The following is a 25,119-nucleotide window of genomic DNA, read 5'->3' as shown; positions in this document are numbered from 1 at the left end:
CTGAGCCCCGTGGCCGGTCTGGTACTTCCAGGCAAACTGGGCCAGCAGCCCCCAGAACGAGGAACCACCAGCTGTTTCCTGCCCGGTGCTGCCACACCCCTCAGCTGTCTCCACCCCAGCTGCCTGCAGCCCCACCCTCTGTTGAGATGGCAGAGGCCACAGCCAGCTCCCCTGGCTGGGGCTGGGGGATCCCCAGGGAACAGACGAGCTGAAAATGATGTGTCCTCTGGACTGACCTTCCCGAGTCTCCTCTCCCCTGGCCTCGGTGACTCAAGGCCACAATCCCTCTGTCACATCCACAATAGACCACAAGGGCACGGGACAAGGCCCAAGGTCTCCACACAGCTCCCTCCAGGCCACCGGACACGGCACCGGGCAGTGACCCGCCAGTCATTAGCCGGGGCTGCCTGTCGCCCACACCTCCAGGGTCATTGCAGAGCTCCACTGTCATTGCTATATTCTACTGTCTACCGAAATCCATCTGAGAGATGTTTTTTCTCTACAGTTTATGTTTCTTTAACACCTTCTTCTGGTCCGTGAACAGAGTATGTTTTATACAGATTATCTGAAGTTAAAAATGAAACCGATCAGTACGTTGGATATGGATCTGGGTCAGATGCCACCAGGGCCCGATCCAGTGTGCGATGGGCTCTATTTGTCTGTACTAGAGTTTTAAAAAAATGTATTTGTTGCATCACATACTGTATGGTTCCACTGACAGGAAATGTCCAGTGCAGGGAAATCTATAGAGACAGAAAGTGGATTAGTGGTTGCTCAGGGCAGTGGGTGGGATGGGAGATGGGGGGTGGTGACTAAAGGGTACAGGGTTTCCTTTTGAGGTGATGAAAATGGTCTAAAATGGACTACGGTGGTGGTTGCACAGCTTGTGAAGATACTAGAAACCACTGAATTGCACACTTAAATGGGTGAATTGTATGGGATGTGATTGGTACCTCAGTCAAGCTACTAAAAACAAACAAAATAAGAGGTGGCAAAATGAGCTGAAAGAGGCCCCTTCTGAAGCAGACTTGGTTGGCCTAGAGACCCTCCCCGGGGCAGCCTGGGGAGCCCCAGGCTGAAGATGGCAGGGCCCCGTGGCGGGGGGAGCCTGGTCACGGAATCACCCCGGAGGAGAGTCCCCATCCAGGAACACCTGGATTGAACGGGACAAACTTGACCCACTGTGGAAGGTTAAGCTGTCCCCCCTTCTGGATTTCTCTTGGTCTCTTACAGCTGACTAGCAGGTTGGTGACCTAATACTTGTGGTGACACCCTTCGGCCCCCTCGCCCATCCAACGACCACGCAGTAACGGGGAGGGCGTGTCCAGGGGGAGGGGTGCCCATGACCTCTCTGAGCAGGGCCAGTCTCTACCTGCAGAAGGAAGCTCTACGGCAGGAGGAACAGGACCCTCGGCAGGGACGTGGCCCGCCCTCCTGTGTCCCACTGGCACGCTCCCGGGCTGAGAAGGTCCAGCCCAGGCATGGCCCCGCTCTGGTGCCCCAGAGGTCCCAGGGGGCCAGGCGGGGCCTGGAGTGGCCAACCTTCTGGGCTGGTCTCCCCAGGCTGCAACCAGCCTTTTCCACATTCCCGGATGCGCTGTGCACACAATATCCCTGTCTCTGCGTGCAGTGAACAGAGGAAGTCTGAGGCTGTGGCTCATAGAACCTGGCTGCCCCTCCCGCTCCCTAGCCCACTGCTTCTCTGTCCTGACTGCTGGTCGCCTGTTGGAGCTAGAAGTGGAACACTCCTCAGGGTCCCCTGCGGTCGGCAGTGGCCCACAGACAGAGCTGCAGTCCCCTTTGGCGCCATGGAGGGCCACACAGATGTCTTCCAGCCGGTCCTGGAGCTGTAGCGGGTGCTCTGCTGGTATCTGACAAGCGGACGCAAGGCCCAGCCAACTGAGCTGAGCTGATAAAGGGCGTGGAAGGCCAGGCAGGGCTGGAGAGGCCGACCCCCAGGGCACTGGGCACCTGCACACATGACGGACGGGAAGCATCGAGTGCCAGGCTGCTCTTGGGGTGTACAGTCAGACACGGCAGGGTCCCCTGAGGACACCCAGGCCAAGGGTGGGAAGACCTCAAGGACAGGCTGGTGCACGGGGAGTCGGTGCTGAATGCCTCGTCCCGGTGGGGTGGCCCGGGTACCTGCAGCGCTTGGGTGGATGTGACGTGGACCGAGCTGGGAGGCCCACACTGTCCCAAGGCTCCCCCTTCTCGGCCCCTCTACATGCAGGGGCCGGCTGGTGCTCTCAAGAGGCATGTGGCAAAGACTGCCGGAGGGCTGGAGGGCCACACCGCCAGCCGCCCCTGCCGGACACCCCACTGCTCGGTTCAGCCCGGATGCTGAGAAGCGTTACCACGGGCAGCAACACGAATGGGTTTTCCTTCTGAGTCCAGATGTCAACAGATGCAAAACCATCTTCCAAGGGCCATTTCTCACCCTAAAACAGGTCTGATCCACACTCATCTATTCCCTGTCACTGGGAGGAAATCTCCCCAGCCAGAGAGCTGGTCAAATGGCCCGGGAAAACCTTCACGACCCAGAGTTAAGAGAAAAATGGAAGACTCAGAAATCACACACGTGTCAGGATCCCAAAGAGGACTTTTTAACGTGACTGTAAGCCGAAGGATTGACCAGAAAAATGCCCGATGACCATTACTTCTGGGTGACGTGGTTACAGGTGTAACTTATACCCCTTTTTATACATTTCTGCTTTTTCCAAGTATTTGGCAATAAGCAGGAATCACATTTCTGATGAGAAATAAACCCTCAAGTGTAGCTTGCCCTGTGCAGTTGGAGGCTGCGTGGCTGAGTGGACACAGAGAAGAAACCCAGGAGAAGGGCCACGCTTGCCCACCTGGCATGCCCCCCACCCGCTGCTGCCAGGTCGGCACACACAGCGTGATGGGCCTGCCTGCAGCCACGCACTTACCAGCCGACCCCTACTTTTATTATTTCAAGGCCAGGACATAAATCTTGAAAGGTTATCTCCTCGCTGAGCTGCATAATTGCAGACAAGAATCTATTCTTAGTGAGAACTTGCTTTGACAGATTAATATGGCTTAACTTTGTCGATGATGATACAAAAATTAGCCCTTTCACAGCAATTTTTTTTCTCAGAAGAGCTTTTACAAGGGGCAGGTGATTAATTCTCCCCGGTGGTCGACAGGTGTTATTATCCCGTTATTAGCGGGAGGGGGGCTTGCGTAGAGGCCGAGCGCAGGCCCCTAGTCGGTGAGGTCAGGGAGCGAGGGACTGACACTGCCCGGGCCGAGGCTCTGCCTGGAGAGCACAGAGCCCCACCCCGGCCCTGGCGGGTGGTCAGTGGCTGTCCAGGCAGGGTGCCTACCATCTTCAGGGGCCCTGCAGAGATCCAGGCAGATCTCAGGAGGGCAGGATTATTTCCTGTTTAGTGTGCTGATATATTCCCAACACCCAGAACAGTGCTTTGCACATAGTAGGTCCCCTTATGTGTTTGTTGCATGACTGTCCCTGTGAAATAGGCACTGTTATTCTTTCAGTTACAGAGGCACAGCAATGGATGGGGGTCCTTGACTGTGAGGGGCTTCCGGTCGAAGCCAGGGGGAAATAGAAGTAAGTGTGCCCAGTGAAGCCTTCTCAGTGGAGGGGACATCTAGACAGGGTTTTCAGGTGTTAGTAGGAGTTCACTGAATAAGAAGAAAAGGGCATTCCAGCCCTCTCCACCCCCAAGGCAGTGAAGACACTGGGGCAGCCTATACTCATATTCATGTAGAAAGGCACCCTTGGAATAGCTGGACTGGCTTAGGGCTCATGGCATTTGGGCTGTGTCCTGGCTCCCCCTCACTTATCCAGCCCCCCACTTCCACAGAGTGTACTTCCTGGCCCTTGACATTGGCCAACAGGGCTTAACAGATGCACAAGCAGGCTTGCAGTGTTCTTGCAATGTTTCTGCTCACTCTCTTGCACCTCCGCTGTTGCCTGAGAATGTGCCTGGGCTGGTCCCAGAAGGAGGACACTAGATCCCTTCCTAAATCGACCAACTCCCAGGTGCATGAACGAGCCCAGCCTGTCACAGATCTCGAGAAGAGTGATTGCTGTTTGGGGCGGCTTGTTACACAGCACTGTTGTGGCAGGAGCTGACTGATACACTCCCCTCTCTGACTTCCAGTTAACTCTTCTGTAAAGCAAGGAGTTCCACGTGGCCCTCTCCACCATGCCCAGAGAAATAGGTGGTTCATATCTCCCAGATGGCCCTTCTCAGACATCAGCATCTCTGACCCCTGGGTCCTGAGGTAATGTCTAATGCCCACCCCGGGGAAGGTGTATGAAGTGAGCAGGGCACTTACAGGCTTGCAGTTGGTTGGTTTCCCGTTCATGTCTGTGCTGGGAGGCCTCAGGTAATCCCAGTCTCGGCCCTTGCTGTAGGTTATAAGCGTCACCACCTTCCCGTCGACTTTTTGGTTCGCCAGAAAGACTCCTTTCACCCCTCGGACCTGGGACAGAAGTATAAGAAGGATGGCAAAAGCCTGCACAGCCCCTTGCTAAGAGCTCTGTGTGCACGGCCTCATTTCACCCCAAGAACAGCCCAGAGCTGAAGCTGACTATACACCCTGGAGGCAAGTGGGTCTGCGGGGGAAAAGGGACCAGAGACGCTGGCCTGAGCTTTGACTGGGAGCCGGTACTGTCTGACCCCAAATTCCAAGTGCATTTCACAACACTGAGCTGTCCTCCCAGGTTCAGACCGCAGCTGTTGGACGGCGAGCAGAGCCCTGGTCCCCGAGGTGCCTGTGCATTTCGGTCACGCTGTCTTTAGCCGGAGCTCCTGATTCAGAGCCCTAGCCCCTCGCCTCCCTCCCAGTGGACCCACAGGGCCTGGACCCATGGAGTCGCTCTGGGCTTTCCTCCGGGGACTGCCTCAGCTCAGCCCCACACGCAGATGCCACACGCAGATGCCAGACTGTGAGGACAGGGTCCGTGCCGGCCCCAGCCTGCCCTGGATGGGGGTCGAAGTTCCCTGTGCCCCCTTTCTCAGGGTTTCTTGAGGGGCCCAGGGCAGTGACCACACACATCCCATAATCGGTTACTGAGTTCGCGCACAAGAAAGGGTCAGATATCAGCAATTCCCAATTGTTCAACCTCCTGGTTCCACAGAAATGAACTTTTTCGGCAAGTTCCTTGGGCACGGAAGACTTGGATCCAGTAACCGAGGCCCGCTGGTGTGGCCTGAGTTCCTCGGAGCCCCCGTGTGCCCGAAGCAGCTTTTGCTGCTCTATAAATAGCATGAAGCCAAGGCAACTGAGGCTGAGTTGTGGGATTTACCTGAAGTTCCATGGCCAAGGGTGATGAGTGATAATACACAGTTGTTAAGTGCCTTCTACGTGGTGGGCAAGGGAATTGATGTGCCATGTCATTAAATTCTCAGACTCCAGGAGGTTGGTGCTTTCCTAAGCCTCAATGCCAAGTGTCTGACAGGCGGGGAGCGGGCCAGGGCGGATCCCAGAGGTCCCGACGCTCAGTGAACTGTGTATGAGCCTCCTGTGGCTGCTACAACAGGTAACAGACAGAGGGGCTTAAACTACACACATTGATCATGCTATAGCTCTGGAGGCCGGAAGTCCAACACGGGTCCCATCGGGCTGAAAGCAACTGGAGTCTCCGGGGGAGACGCGTGTCCTTGTCTTTCCCCGTGTCTAGAGGTGCTGGGGTGCTTGGTTTGTGGCCCCTCCTGCTTCTTCAAAGCCAGCGGTACAGCATCTCCCTGGCCATTCTTCCACGATTCTGTGTGTTTTTCTGCCCTTCCTTCCGCATGTGAGGACCCTAGAGATTGCAGTGGGCCCCATGGAGAATTCTGGAAAATCTTCCCATCTGCCGATTGCTATAAGCTCAATCCCCCTTTGCCTGTGTCTTCTGCTAGGATGCTTCTCTCTGGGTTGGAGACCAGGGGTCTGGCCCTCACCTCCACAGACGAGGATTAGGGGATGGTCCTTCTGGGGGACAGCCCCAGGGGCAGGAGGACCGCAGCCCCTTCTCTCACTCATGGTGACATCACTCTGTCTCTGGCTCACCTGAGGCATCCCCAGGGGGCGGGCATCTGGCCTGCTCGGTGCTGAGTCTAGATGCCTCCCCTGACGTCCTGGGGGCAGACACGTTGTTGATTTGCCCAGTGATGGCTTGCTTTATTTGGAAAGCGCTCGTTTATATCCCGACTGGTCTCCGTGAAAACACTCAGCAGTAAATAACACGGACCCTCCCATCCCAGAAGAGGTAGTAACAGGCCGCGTTTCTCTGGGGAGGGTGTGATCAGCTGAGTACTGGCTTCCGGCATTGATGTGCCCACATCACATAACCGCCCCCGTCATGGCTGTGCTCACTTCCTGGGGGCTGCCGTAACAAAAGCATCACGAACTGGTGGCGGGGGGGGGGGTGCTTAAAACAACAGACATTTGTTCTCTCACAGTCTGGAGGTCAGAGGTCCAAAACCAAGGCGTTGGCAGGGCTGCCCTCCCTCTGAGGTTTCTCAGGGAGGATCCTTCTTCGTGTCTTCCAGCTTCAAGTGGTTGCAGGTGTTCCTGGGCTATGGCCACATCACCCCACTCTCTGCTCCGTCTTCACAGGGCCCTCTTCCCTGTGTGTCTGTGTCTCCTCTTCTGATCCTTATCAGGACGCTTGTCATTGGTTTAGGGTCCAGCATGAGCTCATCTCAAGATCCTTCAGTTAATGACAGCTGCACAAGATCCTCTTTCCAAATAAACTCATGGTCACAGGTTCCGGGGATTCGATGTGGCTGTAGCTTTTGGGGGCCCCCGTTCAGCCCACTACAATGACCGTCTCCCAGCTGTGGCCAGGGTTCCTCAGGGTCAGGGCACAAGACTGGAAGCCCCCTCAACCCTCTTCCTAACCCAAGCTCCAACACAAAGAGGCCCTCAGAAAAGGGTTGCCGTCTTGTCTGGAACCAGGACCCATCCTGCAGAGGTCAGAGCTCACAGGCCCTTGAAAGCCCAGGCCTCTCGGGGCAGTATTTGCTTGTGACATCTGGGATAAGACATTTTTCCTGGCTCTGACATCGGATGAACGATAACCATGACAGTAATGGAACTGGGGCATGTGTAGAACCTCTAGGCCAGGCCCTTCCTATCTCGAATCCACAGAAAAGGCACCTGCAGTGAAAACTGTCGAGAGCCTGCCGAGCACTGAGTTGGCACCAGGTGCTGCCGTATGTGTTTAACGGAAACGGAGGCCTCGAATTCACACAGCAACCCTCTGAGGAAGGTACTACTGTCGTCCTCATTTCACAATGGGGACACTGAAGCACAGAGTGGTTAAGTAATGTGCCTAAGGTCACACAGCAAATACATACCAGAACTGGGATTTGAACCCCGGCAGTGGGGCTCCAGAGTTGTGCTTGTAACCACTACCTGTGATCCCCATTAAGTGGATTTCAGAGAAGCACAGTCACTTGCGAGGGGGCCCAGCTTTGGATCTGGCCACTGTGAACTCCCTCCCATCCCCACGGCCTCTCACTGCCTGGTCTTTGGCGTGAATCACTGTTCCCTGGCTCCTCAGCTGGCTAACTTCTGCTCAGCCTCAATTCGGTCTGCACCCCTTCCTCCAGGAAGTACTCCCCGACTTCCACCCTGGGCTGGCCGACTGCCCCTCATGGTGTCTTCTAGAGGCTGACACACCAGGTGGGAGCTGGTCTTCCTGTAGAGTCCGGAGCCCTGTGAGAGGTGGCCTACTCCTCCCTGTGCCCCGGGGGGTAGGGCCTGGGGCCTGGCGTGCGGTACAGGAGCTACATACACCCGCAGTGGGCCGTGGACGTTCCCGCCCGAGGTGCCCTCCTTACGTGTCGATTACACGCCTGTCCTGTGCGTAACTTTCAGCAAGCAGCAGTGAGCCACAGGCTGTCCAGCTCGGGAAGTAAACCCTGACAAATGGGTTCTCATTGTAAACAAATAATTACGTTCATTACTCCCTTGGTTCTGCTCAGCTGTTGACAACTCAAAGAGGAAGGCTGCAGCCCTGGCTCTGTCCAGGAGGACGCCTCCCACCCGGGTTGACACGCACTGATGCCCAAGGCTCAGCTCGCCACCCACGGGACACCCTCCCCAGCTCCGCAGGGACAGCAGAGCCTGGCAGGACCGCCACCGGCGTTTACTACGAGAACACATGGCCCCTGCAGGTGAGCCCACTGGCTGGGGGCTCCCTGAGGGCAGGGCATGAGGGAGGAATTTAAGGGTGAATGACCTGCCGAGGGAGTGCTGGCCAGGAGGATGGATGGAGCTTGGACCGACAGACCTGGACCACTTCTGGTTTTTCGCTGACTTCTGGTCTACCTGGGCAGGTGGCTTGCCCTGTCTGAGCCTCAGGTTCCTTACCTGTAAAGCGGCTGAGGGACCCCCTCCCCGGCTCTGGTGTGGACAAGAACAGAGGAGGTGACCGTGAAAGGCCAGGTCCAGGCTGGGCCCACTGTGGGTGAGGGATTGACATTCACGGAATCCAAGTACAGGATGGTGCGTGGGTGTTTTCTCGGGGGAGGGAGCCCGGCGTGGGAGCCGGAAGCCCCAGTTCAGAGCCTCTGATCCGCCCCTCGGTGTCACGTGACAAGAGCAAGTGGCTTAAATGGGACACAGATGGGGGTGGGACCCCAGGGAGGGCACAGGGAGGTCTGAGGACTGCAGGCAGGGAGGCCTCAACCCCCAACCTCAGAGAGAGGAGCTGCAGGGCCAAGGGAGAGACAGAGGGAGCAAGAGACAGCCAGATGGACATGGGATACAGAGAGGGGAGGGACAAGGAGACCAGGGCTGGGGCCGGGGAGGCCGCAAGGCCGGAGATGGACAGGGGAGGGTCCCAGCTTCTGTCACCTGCCTGTTTCATGCGGTGGCGTTCAGGGCAGGAACGGCTTTACAGATGACAGATGGTGATCGAGTCGATGATGGGGACCACTAACCTGAACCCCAACTCAGCAGAATGTTATCCCCCCCAAATTCCATTCTTCTCATTAGCAGACCTGTATCACACGGTACTCCATTACCGTTACTTGAATTTCATCAGAAAGAGCAAGTTTTCTCTCCTGTTCTAAAAGTACCCACGTAGTACCCTTTTGACCGGCAAAGTCTAAAATATTTGGCCCTTGACAGAATTTTGGCAGGTCCCCGGGTTGGAGCAGTGGAGATGGGGAGGCGGGGGGGAAGCCGGGACAGGGGTGCCACCTGGCCCACCACAGCCCGCACTGAGGGTCCCACCTCGAGGATGTCGATGACCACGCTCTCCTCCGCCTGCCGCGAGCTGCGCACGTCCCCCAGCACCAGCGAGTAGCGTACGCCGCGCGGGTCCGACTGGTAGAGGTTGTAGGTGTCGGTCTGGTACCACTCCTGCACGGCCACGAACACCTGGCTCTCGTCTGTGCTGATGACCTGCAGATCCTGGGGACGGCGGGGGAGCCGGGGTCAGAGGCGGGCTGGGGGCCCACGCGGGAGAGGGAAGCTGGCCTGGGGGGGAGGGGGAATGGGGGAGGGGTGAGCAGGCCTGGGGGGCGGGGCAGGCCTCAGGCCTGGCGGGAGTGAGGGGCTTGGCCACACCCCTCTTGGAGTCAGGCTGACCTAGATTTTCATCCTGGCTCTGCCCTCTCAGCTCTATGACCTTGGCCAAGTCCCTTTACCTCCCTGGGCCTCCGTTTTCCCACCTCCGAAATGGAGATGACGTTCCCACCCTCTATACTGGGTGGGGCGCAGTGACACCTCCTCCCATCTGCCCCTGCAGCGAGGAGGGGGAGCTTTCCTCCACGCACCCCCAGACAGTCAGAATGCAGCCCAGACCATCACCTCTGGGAGGCGGGGTTGCATCTCCTCCCGGGCCCCTCCCCCCTCCCATCCTGAGGATCAAGCCCGTCATCTGTCCGTTCATTCATTCAACACGTATTCAATAAGAGCCTACTGTGTGCCAGGCTCTGTTCTAGGCCCAGGGCTACACCAGGGAGCCCCACTGGCCTCTGCCCTCTGGGAACGTACACTGGTGGGAGGGATGGACTAATTCACTCCAGCCTCACGCCCAGGACCGCATCACCGGCCTGCTACGGGAGCTGCCCTTTGCCCACAGCTCCCCCTGGCCAGGCCACCGTCACCCCTGGCCCCCACCAGGCACACAGCCAACAAGGCCCCCTCCCCCAGGGCAGCGGGCTGCCCAGGGCCCTATGGGAGCCGAGGGCAGGCGCCTGGCCAGTAGGCAGAAAGGGGGCTGCCCTGAGCAGCCAAGGCCAAGGCCCAGAGCCTGGGGTCCACCTGGACCAGAAGGTCGGGCAGCTCCTGAGTGGGCCGGGCAGCCGTCTGGGGCATCAGCGCCAGATTTTACAGTTCAGAATTTAAAAAAAAACCAATTGAATAAAAAGGAAGAAGAAGAAACCCAGGGCTAACCTTAGTTTCTCATTTTTCTTTTCATTCCCAACCAGCACCAACTACTGCATGGGAGGCGCGTGAAAAGGCATCCGAACCGGCCCCATTTCAAAGCCATAGGAACTCTTATTCTGCAGCCTCTGCTGTTTGCCTTCTATCACTCCGAGACTTTTATTGCCCCTCTGGCAGTAGAGCTGCCAAGATCCAGGAGCCGAAGACGGATGGCGGAGGGAGGGGGCTGGCTACCACCCTCCGTCCCGCCCACCGCAGGTGGTGCAGTTTGGGGGTACACTTCCTTTTGCATTTCTCACCTGATGTTAGGGCACAGAGACAGGAAATGTTTCTCTTTCTCTAATAGCAGATGGGGTCCCTATTCTGTGCAGCCAAGCAAGACCTTCGATTGTGAGAAGAAGAGGCCGCCTGGGCAGGGCACAGGCTGGTGAAGGCCCCTTCCCCTCCTGCCTGCGCCCACCCACCCCCCCCGAGCCGTGCAGCCAAAAGAAGGGGTTTTGCAGAAAAGGGATGCAGTGCCGTGAAACACCTGCAATGCACCTCCCAACCAGGGAGAGCCCTGCAGCACGAGCGGGGCGTTGGTCCATGGCTGTAAATCCAACACACAGACATGGGTGGGCCAAGCAGCTCACAGCCAGGGAGGGGTCACAGGCCTGGTGGTCCCGATCTGTGAAATGGGACAGTAGGGTGGTAGGGTATCTGAGGGATGCCTGTGAAACCTGGGAAGTGAGGTCATCTCTGCTTCTCTCGCCCACCTCCCCTCCGATTTCTCCATGCTCGGCCACAGGCCAGGCTGCACTGTGTCCATCGGGATACTGGTCATTCTGTGGCCTCAGCAGGAAAAAGCCTTCCATCGGCCCGAGTTTCTGAGCTCATGCAGTGCCCGGCATTAATCACACGAGACGCAATCAGTATTTACTGTTACTGTATTAACTCCGACTTTGCCTCCCCCGCACCTGGGTAAATGTTTACTATAATCCAGGAAACAAAGAAAAATGCGTAAAGGAGCAAACGTTTCCTGTAGTGCTACCCCTAGAGAGACCTGACATTAACATTTAAAAATGTTTACTTCTGGGCTTTTTCCCAAGTGGGATTCATACAGCTTTTCACGTATGGTTTGCAGCTTTGCTCTTTCCCATTATATGGGGAGCATTTTCCTCTGTCATTAGCATTATTTATAAACAGCACTTTTATGACTGCATGGTATTCCCTTTTGTGGATGTACCGTATTTCATTGAATATTTCCCCACTGGTGAGCTTTTAGCGTCTCCAGAATTATGTGCAAGACAGTCATAAACATTCCCAGACATAGATCTCTGCACCTCTGTATTTCCTCACCATAAATCTAAGAAGGGAAATTGCTGCATCGGAGGGTAGGAACATTTTAAAGCTCTTGTTACGTGTTGTTCAATCATCGTCCTGAGAGTATACGTTCCTTCCCCACCAGCGGGGCTAGAGGGCGCTCATTTAACTTCATGCATTGAAACAGGCTTTTGAAAATCTTTGCTCATTAGAGAGTGATAAATAACATGCAATTTTTTTCTTAAATTTGCCTTTACATTATTCTTTTTGTAAAAAGTTAGAAGCAGAGACGTGTGTTGACTCCATTTTTAAACAAAAGACATTAAAAGAATTACACATATGTATATGTGTTTGCATGTATATATAGCTATATGGCCTAGAGAAATATGTGGAAAGAAACACCAGAGTTGCCAATGTTTGTTATCAGGTAGAATTAGGTTTGATTGTAAGTAATAGAAACTGAGAAAAAAAGTGACTCAAATGAGATAGAAACTCATTTCTCACGAATGTAAAAGAGGTCCAGAGATAGACATTCCAGGATGGAAGCTGGAATCACCAGGGACAGAGGCTCCTTCTGGGTCACCATTCTACTGTCCCATGATATGGCCCTTGTCCTCATGGTTCAAGATGATTGCTAGAGCTCCAGCCATCTTGTCAACATGCAAGGCAACAGGAGGGAGGCAGGAAAGAGGGAGAAAAAGGCTTGCCTTTAAAGGAGAACTCTGAGAAGATGTGACAATTCCACTTAATCTCACTGACCAGATTCTAGAAACAACCACATGTAGCTGCAAGGGAAGCTGGGAGATATAGTCCTAGCTGGGAAGCAATGCACCAGCTAAAATTTGGGGCTTGTTAGACTAAGATGAAGAAGAAAAACGAATATTGAGATGTCTCTAAGAGCTCCTACAACAGTTACGCTGAGGAATGAAGATGTGAGATTGAAAAGGAGGAATGGAGAGGTAAGCAGGTAGAAATGGTATATATCTGCATTATTCCATTAGTTGTAGTGAAAACATTTTAAAGAAGTAACTTTGGAAAGTTTAAAAACATTTTTAGCAAGCATGATAGGGGAAATTTCCCCATAGATTTTTACATAAAATCCAGGGAACAGCCGAATGAATGAACACCTTCACCAAATTCTTTCTTTGTCTTTCTACAGTTTGATTATGAAGTGTCTTGGTGTGGAACTCTTAGTGTTTATACTACTTGGAGCGCATCAAGCTTTTAAAGATATTTGCAGTCATGTCTTTCATCAATTTCAAGGAAGTTTTGGGCCACTATTTTTTCAAATAGTTTTTCTGCCCCTTTCTCTCTCTCCTCTCCTTCTGGGACATGCATTATGGAATGTGTGTATTGGTCCACTTGATGGTGTCCCACAGGTCTCTTAGATGGTGTTCACTTTTCTTCAATCCTTTTTCTTTCTGTTCCTCAGATTTTGTAATTTCAGTCGTCTTATCTTCAGGTTCTCTGACTCTTTCTTCTGTCTGCTCAAATCTGTTTTGGGATCTCTCTAGTGGAGTTTCCATTTCAATTATTGTTCCTTTTAGCTCCAGAGTTTCTTTTTGGCTCCATTTATGTGTTCTATCTATTTTTTTTGGTACAGGCATACCTTGGAGATACTTGGTTTCAGTTCCAGACCACCACAATAAAGCAAATACCACAATAAAGTGAGTCACACAGATGTTTTGGTTTCTCAGTGTATATCAAAGTGATGTTTACACTGTACTGTAGTCGATTAAGTGTACGATGGCATTACGTCTCACGAAATGTACACACCTTAGTTAAAAAGTACTTTATTGCTAAAAAACGCTAACCATCATCTGAGCCTTCAGTGAGTCATAATCTTTTTGCTGGTGGGGGGTCTTGCCTCTCGATGTTGACGGCTGCCCACTGATCAGGGTGGTGGGTGCTGAAGGTCGGGGTGCCTGTGGGAATTTCTTTAAAGAAGACAACAATGAAGTTTGCTACAACAACTGACCCTTCCTTTTATGAACACTTTCTCTGTAGCATGCACTGCTGTTTGATAGCATTTTATCCACAGTAGAAATTCCTTCAAAATTGGAGTCAATCCTCTCAAACCCTGCCACTGCTTTACCAGCTAAGTTTATGTAATATTCTAAATCCTTCGCTGTCATTTCAGGAATCTTCACAGCATCTAAACCAGGACTAGATTCCATCTCAAGAAACCACTTTCTTTGCTCATCCATAAGTAGCACCTCCTCATTCCTTAAAGTTTTCTTGTGAGGTTGCAGCAATTCAGTCCCGTCTTCAGGCCCCACTTCCAATTCTAGTTCTCTTGCTCTTTCCACCACATCTGCAGTGACATTCTCCATGAAGTCTTGAGCCCCTCAAAGTCATCCATAAGGGTTGGAATCAACTTCTTCCAAACCCCTGTTTAATGTTGTCCCAGAGGTCTCTGAGACTGTCCTCAGTTCTTTTCATTCTTTTTTCTTTATTCTGCTCTGCAGTAGTTATTTCCACTATTTTATCTTCCAGGTCACTTATCCGTTCTTCTGCCTCAGTTATTCTGTTATTGATCCCATCTAGAGTACTTTTAATTTCATTTATTGCGTTGTTCATCGTTGCTTGTTTCATCTTTATTTCTTCTAGGTCCTTGTTAACTGTTTCTTGCATTTTGTCCATTCTACTTCCAAGATTTCGGATCATCCTTACTGTCATTATTCTGAATTCTTTTTCAGGTAGACTGCCTATTTCCTCTTCATTTGTTAGGTCTGGTGCATTTTTATCTTGCTCCTTCATCTGCTGTGTGTTTTTCTGTCTTCTCATTTTGCTTATCTTACTGTGTTTGGGGTCACCTTTTTGCAGGCTGCACGTTCGTAGTTCCCGTTGTTTTTGATGTCTGTCTCCAGTGGCTAAGGTTGTTTCAGTGGGTTGTGTAGGCTTCCTGGTGGAGGGGACTAGTGCCTGTGTTGTGGTGGATGAGGCTGGATCTTGCCTCTTTAGTGGGCAGGTTCACGTCTGGTGGTGTGTTTTGGGGTGTCTGTGGCCTTATTATGATTTTAGGCAGCCTCTCTGCTAATGGGTGGGGTTGTGTTCCTGTTTTGCTAGTTGTTTGGCATAGGTTGTCTAGCACTGTGGATTGCTGGTCGTTGAGTGAAGCTGGGTGCTGGTGTTAAGATGGAGATCTCTGGGAGATTTCCGCCGTTTAATATTATGTGGAGCTGGGAGGTCTCTTGTTGACCAGTGTCCTGAAGTTGGCTCTCCTACCTCAGAGGCAGAGCCCTGACTCCTGGCTGGAGCACCAAGAGCCTTTCATCCACACGGCTCAGAATAAAAGGGAGAAAAAGTAGAGAGAATTAGTAGAAGTATGAGGAAAGAAAGAAGGAAAGGAGGAAAGGAAGGAAGGAAGAAAGAAGCAAAGAAGGAAAGACAGGAGGGAGGGAGGGAGGGAGGGAGGAAGGAAGGAAGGAAGGAGGGAAAGAAGGAAAAAAGACAGAAAGAAAGAAGATACAGTAAAAATAAAATAAAGTATAATATAGTTATTGAATTAAAAAATATTTAGAAAAAAAAAAGGGACGGATAGAACCTTAGGACAAATGTTGGAAGCAAAGCTATACAGAGAAAATCTTACACAAAAGCATACACATACACCTTCACAAAAAGAGGTAAAGGGGGAAAAATCATAAATCTTGCTCTCAGAGACCACCTCCTCAATTTGGGGTGATTCGTTGTCTAAAGGAGGGAAGGAAGGAAAGAAAGAAAGAAAGAACGAAGGTAAAGTATAATAAAGTTATTACAAATAAAATTAATTATTGAGAAAAAAAATTTTTTTTAAAAACCATGGACGGATAGAGCCCTAGGACAAATGGTGGAAGCAAGAGTATACAGACAAGATCTCACACAGAAGCATACACGTACACATTCACAAAAAGAGGAAAAGGGAAAAAAATCATAGATCTCGCTCCTAAATTCCACCTCTTCAATTTGGGATCATTCCTTGTCGATTCAGGTATTCCACAGATGCAGGGTATATCAAGTTGATTGTGGAGCTTTAATCCGCTGCTTCTGAGGCTGCTGGGAGAGATTTCCCTTTCTCTTCTTTGTTCTCACAGCTCGCAGGAGCTCAGCTTTGGGTTTGGCCCTGCCTCTGCGTGTAGGCCGCTGGAGGGCGTCTGTTTTTTGCTCAGACAGGACAGGGTTAAAGGAGCCGCTGATTCGGGGGCTCCGGCTCACTCAGGCCGGGGGTGGGGGGCGGAAGGAGGGGCACTGCGTGCGGGGCGGGCCTGCGGCGTCAGAGGCGGCGTGACGTTGCGGCAGAGGCCGGCGTGACGTTGCTCCAGCCTGAGGCCCGCCGTGCGTTCTCCCGGGGAAGTTGTCCCTGGATCCCGGGAACCTGGCAGTGGCGGGCTGCACAGGCTCCGCGGAAGAGGGGTGTGGAGAGTGACCTGTGCTCGCACACAGGCCCCTTGGTGGCGGCAGCAGCAGCCCCAGCGTCTCCCGCCCGTCTCTGGGGTCCGCGCTTTCAGCCGCGGCTCGCGCCCGTCTCTGGGGTTCGCGCTTTTAGCCGTGGCTCGCGCCCGTCTCTGGAGCTCCTTTAAGCAGCGCTCTTAAACCCCTCTCCTCGCGCACCAGGAAACATAGAGGGAAGAAAAAGTCCCTTGCCTCTTCGGCAGGTGCAGGCTTTTCCCCGAACTCCCTCCCGGCTAGTCGTGGTGCACTAACCCCTTCAGGCTATGTTCAAGCCGCCAACCCCAGTCCTCTCCCTGCGCTCAGTCCAAAACCGAAACCCGAGCCCCAGCTCGCAGCCCCGCCCGCCCCGGCGGGTGAGCAGACCAGCCTCTCGGACTGGTGAGTGCCGGTCGGCACCGATCCTCTGTGCGGGAATCTCCCCGCCTTGCCCTCCGCACCCTGTTGCTGTGCTCTCCTCCGCGGTCCCGAAGCTCCCCCCTCCGCCTCCCGCAGTCTCCGCCCGCGGAGGGGCTTCCTAGTGTGTGGAAACTTTTCCTCCTTCACAGCTCCCTCCCACTGGTGCAGGTTCCGTCCTTATTCTTTTGTCTCTGTTTTTTCTTTTTTTCTTTTGCCCTACCCAGGTACGTGGGGAGTTTCTTGCCTTTTGGGAGGTCTGAGGTCTTCTGCCAGCCTTCAGTAGGTGTTCTGTAGGAGTTGTTCCACGTGTAGATGTATTTCTGGTGTATCCGTGGGGAGGAAGGCGATCTCCGCGTCTTACTCTTCCGCCATCTTCCCAACTCCCTTCCCAAACCCCTGTTGATATTGATACTTTGACCTCTTCCCAAGAATCACAAATGTTCTTATTGGCATTTAGGATGGTGTATCCTTTCCAGAAGGTTTTCAATTGACTGCTCAAATCCGTCAGAGGAATCGCTGTCTATAGCAGCTATAGCCTTATGAAATGCATGTATTAACTCAGAAGACTTGAAAGTCAAAACTACCCCTTGATCCATGGGCTGCAGAATGGGTATTGTGTTAGCAGACATGAAAACAACATTGATCTCATTGTATGTCTCCATAAGAGTTCTTGGGTGGACAGGTGGATTGTCAAATGAGCAGTAATATTTTGAAAGGAATCTTTTTCTGAGCAGTAGGGCTCAACAGTGGGCCTGAAATATGCAGTAAACCATGTCGTAAACAGATGTGCTGTCATTCAGGCTTTGTTCCATTTACAGAACACAGGCAGCCTAGATTTAGCATAATTCTTAAGAGCTCTAAGATTTGGGGCATGGTAAATGAGTACTGGCTTCAACTTAAAGCCACCAGCTGCATTAGCCCTTAACAAGAGAGTCAGCCTGTCCTTTGAAGCTTTGAAGCCAGGCACTGACTTCTCCTCTCTAGCTATGAAAGTCCTAGATGGTATCTTCTTCCAGTGGAAGGTTTTTGTTTACATTGAAAATCTGTTGTTTAGTGTAGCCACCTTCATTAATGATCTTAGCTGGATCTTTTGGATAACTTTCTGTAGCTTCTACATCAGCACTTGCTGCTTCCCCTCGCACTTTGATGTCATGAAGGTCGCTTCTTTCCTTAAACCCCGTGAACCGACCCCTGCTGGCTTCAAACTTTCTTCTGCAGCTTCCTCACCTCTCTCAGCCTTCAGAGAATGAAGAGAGTTACAGCCTTGCTCTGATTAGGCTTTGGTTTAAGGGAATGTTGTGGCTGATTTGATCTTCTATCCAGACGACTCAGACTTTCTCCATATAAGCGATAAGGCTTTCTTATCACTTGTGTTTTCATTGGAGTAGCACTTTTAATTTATTTCAAGAACTTTTCCTTTGCATTCACAACCTGGCTGTTTGGTGCAAGAGGTCTAGCTTTTGGCCTGTCTTGGCTTTCAACAAGCCTTCCTCACTAAGCGTCATCATTTCTAGGTTTTAATACAAAGTGAAACAAGTGTGACTTTTCCTTCCACTGGGACACTTAGAGGCCATTGTAAGGGTATTAATTGGCCTAATTTCAATGTTGCTGTATCTCAGGGAATAAGGAGGTCCAAGGAGAGGGAGAGAGATGAGGGAATGGTCGGTTGGAGGAGCAGTCAGAACACACACGACACTTATCAATTAAGTTGGCCCCAAACAATCATAGTAGTCACTTCAAAGATCACTGATCAGAGCTCACCATAACAAATATGGTAATCGTGAAAAATCTGAAATATTGTGAGATTTACCAACTGTGACACAAAGACACAAAGTGAGCAAATGCTGTTGGGAAAATGGCACCAATAGACTTGCTCCACGCAGGGCTAGGGTTGCCGTAAACTTATAATTTGTGGAAAAAAATACAATATTCACAAGGCACAATAAAGTGAGGTATGCCTATATATCTAATTTGTTTGTACTTTGTTTTCTTGATTTTCTCCACATTTCCTTTAGCTCTTTTGAGCATCTTGAGGGCAGTTGTATTAAAGTCTTTGTCTAGTAGATCTGCCATCTGGTCTCTCTCAGAGACAACTTCTGTTGGTATTTTCCCCTTTGAATGGATTGTACTTTCTTTCTTTGCCTTGTGGTTTCTTTGTTATTGAAAACTGGATGTTGGAATCTAATAATGTGGTAACTCTGGAAATCAGATTCTCTCCCTTCCTCGGGGTTTGCTGCTTTTTTTTAGTTTTTTATTTAGATTTTATGGCTGTAGGCTCTCTGCATGCCGGGGATCAGCCTGAGGTATAAACTGGAGTCCTCAGGTCTTTTCTCGGCCTGAGCTTTTTCCTGGGCATACTTGGTGACTTTCTAAATTCCTCCATATGTGTGGTTGCTTTTGAATGTCCTAGTCCTTACATGTTGGCTCCCAAAAGGAAAAGAAGGAAAATAAAGGTGGGGTGGCAGTGGAAACAGGTTCTGGCTGTAACTGAGCAGGACCCTGTGGGGACTTCCCGGGACAGATGCTTCCTCCATATGCTCTGCTTTAGCTCCTCTCTAAAGGACATAGATAATAGTATCTGGTGCACACTTTCTGAGTTGTTTCACAGATGCTAATACCACCACCAAGTGGGAGAAGTTAACTACTTGATCATGAGCATGTTGCCCCAGAACTACTGGTGCCCAAGGATTAATAATGTTAATCCCTATGACCCTGCCCTGTTACCTCACCATCAATCACGAGAATTGCGCACGAGCTGATCACATACCCTGGGATGCCCCTCCCTCACCTTGCCTTTAAAAATGTTTTTGCTGAAACCTGTCAGGGAGTTCGGGTATTTTGAGCACTAGCTGCCCGGACTCCTTGCTTGGTGCCCTGCAATAAACACCGCACTTTCCTTCACCACAACCTGGTGTCAGTGGGTTGACTTTGCTGCACCTGGGCGAGCGGACCCAAGTTTAGCTTGGTAACATGGCCCTTTAAATCCCTTGGAAGCTGCTTCAGCTGGTGGTGGCTGCAATAATAGCTGTGTGCCTGGGTGTCTGCATGCATGATCAGAAGCAACAATCAACAATCAGAGCACAGACTCCCAATATTGGGGGGCAAGGTCCAATATTTAAGGACAAGGTCCTATGCCCACCCTGGCTCCGGCAAGCTGTGTGCCTGCTCTAGAAATACGTACACGGCTGCCGGCCACGCGGCTGGGGGGCAGGAGTGGGAGATGGGTAGCTGCTTCCTTGGGAAGAGCTAAAACTGTGGATATTAACCTTGATTTATAGTGCAAGCCTTCCCCTGGAAGCTACAAGCCTTTGAATAGACTCCGGCGTTCCAAAACAATTACATCAGGCATATTCTGACAGTGGATTGTTGTCTAAGTGAGAAGACAGACTCCTGTGCTTTCCACTCCGCCCTCTTCCCTGATGTCACTTCCTCCTTTATTCTTACGCTTTATGGGTTTTATTTTATTTTATGTAAACATATTACAGATAAAAGACTATTTCTTACTTTAAAGTAAATTTGCATTTACTTTATGCTTATGAATATTTTTATATAATCAACAGTTACTTGGATTTTTCCCCTCTTTTGTCTGTTTATAGCCTTTGCCTATTTTTTTTTTTTTCTGTTAGGGAACATGAGTAAATTTTTTTTTGAATCTCTACAAGTAAACAATTTAAGCAAAGGCTGCTGGCAAATATAATAAAAACTGTTTACCCATTACAGGTTTCAGAGATAGGTGAATTAAAACAGCAGAATGGTACCTTTTATACCTTTTTAAGTACAAGGAAAATAGAATTGATACAACACAAAATTTGGCGAAGCTGTGTTGAAACTGGTCTATTCTAACTTTGCTGGTGGAACCCTTTTAGAAAGCAACTAAGCTCCACGAATATTTATATCCTTTGTCCAGAAGTTTTTCTTAGACTGACTTGAGAAAATAAAAAAAGAAATACCTGTGGGCACAAATATATTCATGGCAGCACTGTTTATAATTATGAAATATGGAAACAACCCAAATGTCTAAACAACAGGAGTCTGGCTTAGCTGAACAAGGTACGGTCTCCTGAGTTGAAAGTTTTGCAGTCGTTTAAGGTGGATATCATGTATCATTTGGGAAAAATTCTCCTGAGACATCGTCATGTGAAAGCCAGGCTGTAGACAGAGTGTCTGCAATGATACAGCTACAGCAGTGTCGCCTTGGCTTGGGGCCCAGGATGGAGGGAAACCAAACAGGGCTGGCGGAGGGCGGGCCGGGCGGCGGGGGGGGGGGGGCAGGGAGGGAGGGAGGGAGGGAGGGATGGAGGCTGTGGTGAGCTCCCCTCTGCTCTGATTTCTATTGTTTCCATGATGTTACTTGGGCAATTAAAGAAAAAAAAAAAGATGGGGGTGGTTTGGGGGGAGGAAACAGGCAGGAGTTACAAATTCACCTTATAACAACAAAATCTGATTAGGGAATTCAATTAGCTAGCTCTCCTTGTTGGTGGGAACACTGGCGTCTGGCTGCTCTCCTGAATTTGGTGGAGAGGAAGCAGCCAGGTCCCTGGATGGGCAAGGTTCTCAGCAAAGACCAAATGTGGTCTTGAGGACCCTGCAGGGCTCGGGGTGGGGGTGGGTGATCCCTGAGAGCAGCCTGACTTGTGCATGGTCCTCCACTGCCTGTCACTGGGTCCTGGGCAGGACCCCCGAGCGAGGACACGTAGTGCCAATGCAAATGCCACCGATATAAGTGGGTTCCTGGTCATCCCTTGAAACTGGATGACAGGAGGGGCATGTCTGTTTCTGTCATCACTTATGGTGCGGGGGCAGTACTAACATCACAGCCTCACGACTCTTTTCAATGGCCCCTGATTTCTGCAGAAACGGGAAGCTAGCAGGTAGCACGTGCTGTCAAGGGCCTGCAGCGGGACTCACAGTGGTGCTTCCTGCAAACCTCCCCGCCGCCAAAGACCAAGAAGCACTCACTGCCGTCTCAGCCACCGACCAGGGAGGTGCAGCCGGGGCTCAAGGTCACAGAGGTCATGACTTGTGGCTGCAGTCTCCTCAGAAGACCCTCAGAAATGGCCTGGCCGCTGGTCCAGCCTCCCCCGTCCCAGGAAAGGGGCAGCATCTGCCCAGGTCCCAGTACCAGAGGGGAGCAGGGAGAGACCCAGGGGTCCACTCAAGCCACCCCAACACTAGGACAAAGGATGCAGCTAATGCTGCAGTCCCCAGTGGCAGAGGAAGAGCCTCTCAGAAGCTGAAAGGCCCCCCACCCTCCAGAGATGCCAAAGGCACTTGCCATAAATGAAACCATTAGCTTTTCATTTATTTACTCAGCCAACACTGGAGGGACTTTATTAAGATTCCTTCTTTTCTTTCTTTCCCTTCCTTTCCATTTTTTCCCCCTCTTCCTTTTCTCTTTCTAAAGAGATGCTTTTAAAAGGTTTTAAAAGTCTCAGGAACTTTTCCCATTTCTGGCTCAGGAGGGGTCTGTGATGTCCCGAGCAGCAGCTCCTGAATCCAAGTCCTTTCCAGCAAGCCACAGCCCCCGGGCCTGCAGGGGCCAGCGCATTCACCTCCTCTCCACCCTCCAGCCAGGTCTCTCCTGCCCCAGGGCCTTTGCACCTGCACTGTGCTACACCTGAACAGCTTTCCCCCAACCGCTGGGCTTCAGATGAGACATGCCCTTTAGGGACGCTTCCTCCACCCCCCATCACTGCCTGCCCGGCCTCTCATTTCCTTCTCAGTACAAATCACAGCTTGCAATTATTTTACACATTTGTCGGTCTGCTTGACTTTCTGCCTGTTTCCTCTGAAAACCCAGCCAGGGCAGGAAAGCGGGGTGTCTGACTCACAGCTATAGCGTCTGTTCCTAGCTTACATTTCATGCTCGATAAGTATGTGGGGGAGAAGGGCTGCTTCAGTCTGCGATTCTGAATTATGTACATGGGATGGAGACCGTCCTCTGGAGGGAGATGTGGCAGAAGGCTGGTCTCAGACTCGCCTGGACCTCGGACCTCGGTTTGAAACCTGCTTTGGTTTCTTACAAGCTGTGTGACCTCAGACGGGATATTCAGCCTTTCTGACCATCAATCACCTCCTTTGTAAAGTTGGAATAAAATATCGGTAGGGAGGGGGCTGTGGAGTTCACCCTGAGGCAGGGCAGGGGCAGGGTCTGGACAGCCTCCACGTCCCCCTTCTTTGCCGGCCAGGCAAGGGGGAGGAAGTAGCATTAATTGAACACCTACTATCTACCAGGCACTATGCTAGGCAGCTGGAATGCAGAGGTGAATAAAACAGAAACGGTCCCCCAGCCCTGGAAACTCTAGTTGAAAGCAGGACGGACACGGGGGGTTCCCAGCACCCTGAGTGTCAGGAAGGAGCAGGGTGGGGTGTGAGCAGGAAACCGAGGCCTGGACCAGCCTGGAGGGTCAGTGGGAAGAGACATTTGTCTGAAACATCACATGTGCAGGAGTCTGGGGAAAAGAAAGACCAGGCAGAAGGAAGAACATTGCAGAGGCACTAAGACAGAATGAAGCTGGGCACGTGTGAGGATGGAGTGCAGGGGGAGGGGCAGTAGCTGGAGGGGGAGGGGGCAGTAGCTTGCTCTTAACCATCCTGACCTGGCCACCACCAAGCACAGGTGCAAAAGCCCTGCAGGCCCACGAGTCAGGGCAGGCTCAGCACCGGCTCAGGGCCTGGTGGAATGGGGAACCCACTCATACCTTTGGCAACGCATACTTCGGCAGCTTCATCGGGACAAATTCATTGCGACGATAAGAGATGTAGTATTTGGTCTGGTTTGTTGAGGTTGCCTAACAGGAGGGGAAAAACAAGTTTTTAAGGGACTAGGTTTCTTTTCTTTTTTTCTTTTTTTTTTTTTTTTGTGCGGTACGCGGGCCTCTCACTGTTGTGGCCTCTCCCATTGCAGAGCACAGGCTCCGGACACACAGGCTCAGTGGCCATGGCTCATGGGCCCAGCCGCTCTGCGGCATGTGGGATCTTCCCAGACTGGGGCACAAACCCGTGTCCCCTGCATCGGCAGGTGGACTCTCAACCACTGCGCCACCAGGGAAGCCCGGGACTAGGTTTCTTGTTGAGCCAAATCCTGGTGAAAACGCCCTTTTACTTTGCTTATACATGCTCTGCCTGAAATGGGCAGACTCCTATTCATCCTTCAGAGCCCCACACCAAATGCCCCACCTCTGGGAAGTCTTCCTCCACCTCCCTCAGTTAGAACTAACCTCCTTCCCCATGCTCTCTCAGCACCTGGCTTCCCTATGTCTGAGTTACAGACAAGGTGAAGAAAATTCTTTTCCCCAGAACTCCTCTTAGGGAGAGTACTTGGTGAGCCACTGAGTGGAGGAAGAGACAGGCCAAAGGTAAGCTCAAGCCACAAAAGATGACCACCAGACCACGAGGCAAGAGAAACAAAACAAGAGGCAACACTCCGGAGACAGTCACGTGGCCAGCACTGTCCCAAACAGCTCATCGGTATCAAAACCAACAACTCCACGACCTGTGATCATTTCCATTTTAAAGATGAGAAAAGTGAGACCCAGAGATGGAGTAACTTGTCTCTCATGGGATATAATAGAAGACCCAGGAAAAGAGCAGCATGTGCTTCTTTGGGGCAGCGGCAAGGAGGAGGGGGTGAGAAGGGAAGACGAGGAACAAGGGGGCAAACGGGTGATGGGAGAGGGAGTGGGCCAGGAGCTGGACAGGGCACAGTGGCCCCTGACCTCTGGCCCCAGCCTGGCATGCACTGCGGGCTGCGCCTTCCCCCGTCGGACACAGACAGTGTCACCAGCGGCAGACCAGGCCTCTGCAACAAAGCTGAGAGCCAGCCGTTATCACATCTGAACACAGACCAGCCAGCGATGACCGTGCGCCGTCCAGGCTGAGTGCGCGGGGGCGGCTCCTTCACCATCACGGCTCAGCCTCCTGAGCCCCCTCCTTCCAGACCAGGTCACTGAGCAGCCCAGTTACAGCGTGGCCCCGCTTCCCGACAGCACCCGATCCGGCATCTTCCATCCTCCCCAAGCCCCCTCTCATGGCTCACCCTCGGCCGGGCCTTCCCAGCACCTCTAACTGAGCCCCGCACCCCACCCTGGGGCCCCGTGGTGCATGGTGCCTACTGCTGCACAAGGATCAGCCCAACCTGTCCAGCCACAGCTGTGCCCCCGGGGTCTCAGGCTTGGGGCGCTGGCAGACCAGACAATCACAACATTTAGAAAACACTCAACGTGAGATACGGTTGTCAAAGAAGCCAATTGCTCTCATTGCTCCAACCCTTGGTAGATATTTGCAGAAACACAATGGGAGGTGCTGGGAAGACAGCGGTGCTGAGAACAGACCCGGAGCCCCCACCCGCACCGGACTGCAGGGTCTACGGTAAACAGTAAAGGACGACAGTGTGGCCTGGCTGTGACGGAGGAATGCACAGAGCTGGGGGCGCTACGAAGAGGCAACCTGTGGGCCTGAAGTAGAGTGGAAGTCAGGGAAGGCTTCCTGGAGGAGGCGGTGCACGACAGTGTTGGGGGAGGAGGTGGAGAAGGGGGCACAAGTGGTCCACGCCCAGGGAACGGTGGGTGCAAACACACAGAAGGGATGGGAAGCTGTGGGGCTGGT

General features: G+C 52.0%; 1 protein-coding gene across 1 annotated transcript in view; it reads right to left on the bottom strand.

The window, feature by feature from the left end:
• The window catches only part of SORCS2 (sortilin related VPS10 domain containing receptor 2), a 479,932-nt gene that overhangs the window by 45,114 nt on the left and 409,699 nt on the right, over positions 1 to 25,119 (bottom strand). Inside the window, exons 9-11 of the mRNA XM_029234725.1 lie at positions 23,214 to 23,303; positions 9,226 to 9,405; positions 4,330 to 4,476 (exon numbers count right to left, since the gene is read on the bottom strand). Coding sequence (XP_029090558.1) covers positions 4,330 to 4,476; positions 9,226 to 9,405; positions 23,214 to 23,303 — 417 coding nt within the window. The remainder of the gene's footprint in view (positions 1 to 4,329; positions 4,477 to 9,225; positions 9,406 to 23,213; positions 23,304 to 25,119) is intronic.

The sequence above is a fragment of the Monodon monoceros genome, unplaced genomic scaffold, assembly GCF_005190385.1.
Source record: "Monodon monoceros isolate NGI ecotype Baffin Bay Population unplaced genomic scaffold, NGI_Narwhal_1 Super_Scaffold_20, whole genome shotgun sequence".
In the NCBI taxonomy this organism is placed as follows: Eukaryota; Metazoa; Chordata; class Mammalia; order Artiodactyla; family Monodontidae; genus Monodon; species Monodon monoceros.
The sequence above is the reverse complement of the archived record's forward strand: the minus strand, read 5'-3'. Positions and strand labels throughout refer to the sequence as shown.